Source organism: Rhagoletis pomonella, unplaced genomic scaffold, assembly GCF_013731165.1.
Source record: "Rhagoletis pomonella isolate Grant_MI unplaced genomic scaffold, Rhpom_1.0 Rhpom_scaffold_00001, whole genome shotgun sequence".
NCBI lineage: Eukaryota > Metazoa > Arthropoda > Insecta > Diptera > Tephritidae > Rhagoletis > Rhagoletis pomonella.
Genome location: NW_023458555.1, coordinates 46,175,751 through 46,179,967, shown reverse-complemented (window position 1 = coordinate 46,179,967; position 4,217 = coordinate 46,175,751). Strand labels below are relative to the sequence as shown.

Sequence of the window (4,217 nt, the reverse complement as noted above, 5' to 3'; positions counted from 1 at the left end):
ACAAATAAATGTATTAATTCATAAAATCAGTTCATTTCACGGAGTTAAAAAAAAAAACAAAAGAAAAGAAATAATTGAATTAATTGGCTTGTTATGCAACATTACATACACATGTATGTACATACATACATATGGCTGTGTAAAAATATATGTACATATATCACATTTATGTACATTACATAAAACACTTTTTTATATGGTGCTAAGTAAAAAATATTTAGGAACATAAAATTTCATTTCGTTTTGTACTAAAATACACTCTTTTGCACTCAAGAACTTATATGCTAGGTATGTATGTACATACATATAGTGGTCCACAAAATAAAAGAATTGCGATAGTTTGACCGATTTTGTCTTTTTTATTTAAAGTTTATTATTTTTTTTTATAAAAGTCTAGCTGGTATACAACAAACACCATATAAATTCAGATTTTTAACTTTGTACAAAAATTAGAAAAATTCTGCTTATTTTCACCAAAATTTCAAACTTTTTAATCAGAATTTTGGTATGCAGTTTTGTAGACCATTTCATTCTAGTATAATGAAGTGCAAGTTTCAAGCTGCTATAAAATACCGTTAATTTTTGGCAATCTTTTTTTTGCTGGCAGTGTTCTCCATATAAAAGAAAATTGTCGCACATACTTTTGTATGGAAAAAACGTGAAACACCTTCAACAAAAAAAACTCATTTTTGTGAGCTGTCTGCAAATGTTTTTTAATCTTGGCTGTCGCTTCACCTGAACATTTGAAAAGAAATTCCAAAGAATCGGCGGAAAAAGGCCGATGCCGATGCCGATGCTCAATTTTGTTCCGATACTAGCCGATGCCGATTAATCGGTCAGACTCTACTTATTAGCAAAGAAATAAAAAAGGTGAGAAAATACCTTTCCAATCATATCTCACAAGCCTAAATCGGAAGAGCTTAGTTTCAGTTATTCAAGTTTTTCTTATACCAATCTTTGAAAAAAAGTTAAAAAACAGCATCAAAAATCTTATTATTACGATTCCGTTAAAATTTTTTAAAATTTTTTTAAAATATTTTTATACAATTTTTTAGGCTTAAACCGTTTTGTCATTTGAGGGAATTTTTTCAAAAAACATCTTTAAGAAACAATTTTTATTCATAAAAAACTCCCTTTTTGGAGGTATTTTCAAATCGCTCCACTTTACTTAGATCTTAACATTTTTCCGAAATATTTTGGCGGACATCTTAAAATGTAATAGATTTTATAATTCCAATGGAAAAGCAGTATCGATTTTTTTTGTATGGGGTGTGATGCTGTCTAATATATATATATAAATATATATGTATATACATTTCATGATCCTATGATGGGATCTAAACCAGATTAGTATGGGACCACCACTGAGGCACTACCTTTCCGATGCAAAAAGAATTTTCGACGTGGTTCGGTTGACGTGGTCCAAGGTTATGCGGTAACATACATAAAACAAAAATATTCCGACGAACTGATACCCTCGGTTAAAAAGATGATGACTTATTCCCGTTAGGAATTAACCATTCACATATATGTAGATATAGTATTTTTTAAATAATTTTTTTAACTTACTTATGAGGTCCCGATTAATGAAAACCTTTTGTATATACGAACATAGTTAGCAAAAATTTGGTTTTGGCTAAATTTATACATAAATGAAAAATGTTGATTCACTTAAATACATAAACAATTTTATTTATCTATACATACATACAGTACTGGTCATATCTAGGGAATCCAGTACCGAAAAATCGGGGTCCCGCACAATTTTTGGGGGATTACACATGCGGGATCCGTGGGATTTGCGGGCTACAGGAACAAATTAAAAAGACGAATGCGAGTTGTGAACGTGCTCGCCAAAATGTTCGTCGTGCATGGCTGTATTAAATATACATCATTTTATAACCCGGAGTTAAAAGCCCTTCCGAAAGGCCTTTCTGGAGTCAAGAGGCCTTCCACTCTACAAGCCCTTCTCCTTTAATTTTTGTATGGAGTGGCATCAATTGAAGGGCCGTTTCTTTCGCTATACATAGAAGGCCTTCCAAAAGGGCTTTTAGAGGACTACTTCAGAAGGCCTTTTGGTGAAGTTCATTCAAAGTAGCTTCTTTAGTTTATAAAATTCATAGATCTTTAAAGTATTTGCTTAAGGTTTATATCAAATACAATGTGTTATTGCAACTTAAGATGTATATTGAAATTCATTTGTAATGCTAAAAAACATAAATTTATGCCCTTTTTCAGGAAAGCCTTCATTTTAGAATAACTTCACTTAAGAAGGCCTACCTAAATTATCTTCTGTGAAATCATATGTTCAAACTGGCTACGACGGGGGAAACTTTCGCAAAGTGTTTTGAGGTTAGAAGCAAACCCTGACGCGATGGAGCAAAACGGGGACCCTAAAACACATAAAAAACCTGGTATTAACTTATTGATTTATTTGTGGTTCTGCGTAATTGATTAAAATTTGAAGACGTCCGCCTTGATGACCAGCTCAAACTTTGTACACCAATAGTTCATTGCCACCAAGCCTTAACTGCAGTTTATGTCTATTGAAAAAGGGATATTACAACTTGAAGGGGGTAATTGCTCATGTCAAGTACAAGCAACAAAAGTAAAAAGGCAAAAAGCAAGAAATAAACCCTGCCGATTACCGATTTATGGACACAGTATACAAGTGTGTGTGCCGTTTCTATCGATAAATAAGTGTGCCAGCGGAAAAATTGATTTTGTTTTTCTTGACCTTCCTTTCAGATGCTAAATTTCGAATACTCATAACTCTGGTTCTACTAGAGGCACACATTCAGCTTTGGTGTAATTTTCAAAAGTATATGTTATATAGTATTAAGGATAAATAAAAAGCGGCAATGGAACCTTCTGGTTCAGGTATTTAGGCAATAAAAATTTATCTTATTTTACAATGCTTTTATCAACTTGCAATGTTGTGTGTCCAGAAACTTTCAATGTTGTGGATCCAGAAACTTTCAATGTTGTGTGTCCGACACCATAAAACCTTTGCTTTGAAAAGTTCCTATAGAAAAGCATAGTGCATAGGGCGACATCTGTAGTGAATAGGGCGAGGTAGATGACATCTAGATGTCGCCCTATGTACTACGTTTGCTACAGCGGAAATAGACGACACGCCATTTCTTTAAATAAAATTAATTGATGCTCGTTTGTATGTACATACATATGTAAATGCATGTGTGTGCACCTTTCTATTAATATCGTTGAATTATTTTAATATCTATTGCAAAATTTTATTCAGACAGGACTAAAAAGTCGAAAATAAATAATATAAAAAAAACTTTTTAATATACAACGCTTTTATAAATGGACTAAAAAGTAGAAAATAATATTTCTCAGTCCCATAGAATTTGTTTTGATAACTTTTGATTTTGAAATTTTAGCAAAAGTTATTATAAACAATCTATGAAATTGAAAATGAAAAGCGTGGGGCGCATGTAATACACTTGAATTGATATGAAAAGTAATATATGTATGTATGTATGTATGTGGGTATATGAATAACGACCGCTTAAAATCGATTTCAAAGTTGTACTTTCGCTGTAGAAATTTTAGGTCTACGTTATTAGTTTGACTATTGTCAATTAAATCGAATGCTTTGTATTGCATGCGCTCCACGTTTTTCATTTTCAATTTCATAGATTGTTTATAGTGACTTTTGCTAAAATTTCAAAATCAAAAGTTATCAAAACAAATTCTATGGGACTGAGAAATATTATTTTCTACTTTTTAGTCCATTTATAAAAGCGTTGTATATTAAAATTTTTTTTTAATATTATTTATTTCTTTTATTATGGGTCTAAGTATTTTGTTTAATTTTTTGTAAAAAGGTTTAAAAACTAGGGGTTTTTGACTATATACGTAGGCATATATTTGTGAAGTAGGTGGCATCAAGCAAAAGTGTTTTCATTTACATACATATACCTTGAACATTATAGTTGCATTCTATGAAAAAATAAGTTGCGACATGTCTGCGCACTTTTTCCGTATATCGATTTATATGATATAACCTGGTTAGTGAAATATGCACGAAATTCTCGAGGTAGAACAAAACCAAATATAACATGTGCAAACTAAGTACAAAACAAACAGGAAAGTAATATTGTTATTGTCTTCGCTGCTGGTTCAGTTGCTATTTATTTATATATATGTATATATTTTTTTTGTACCCTACTTACGGCACAACTATTAGATAC

General features: G+C 31.4%; 1 protein-coding gene across 1 annotated transcript in view; it reads right to left on the bottom strand.

Annotated features, from left to right (window-relative positions):
* Positions 1-2,766: 2,766 nt before the first annotated feature.
* LOC118746930 (solute carrier family 35 member F6-like) overlaps positions 2,767-4,217 on the bottom strand; it is a 38,495-nt gene continuing 37,044 nt past the window's right edge. The window contains exon 5 of the mRNA XM_036480955.1: positions 2,767-2,801. Coding sequence (XP_036336848.1) covers positions 2,767-2,801 — 35 coding nt within the window. The remainder of the gene's footprint in view (positions 2,802-4,217) is intronic.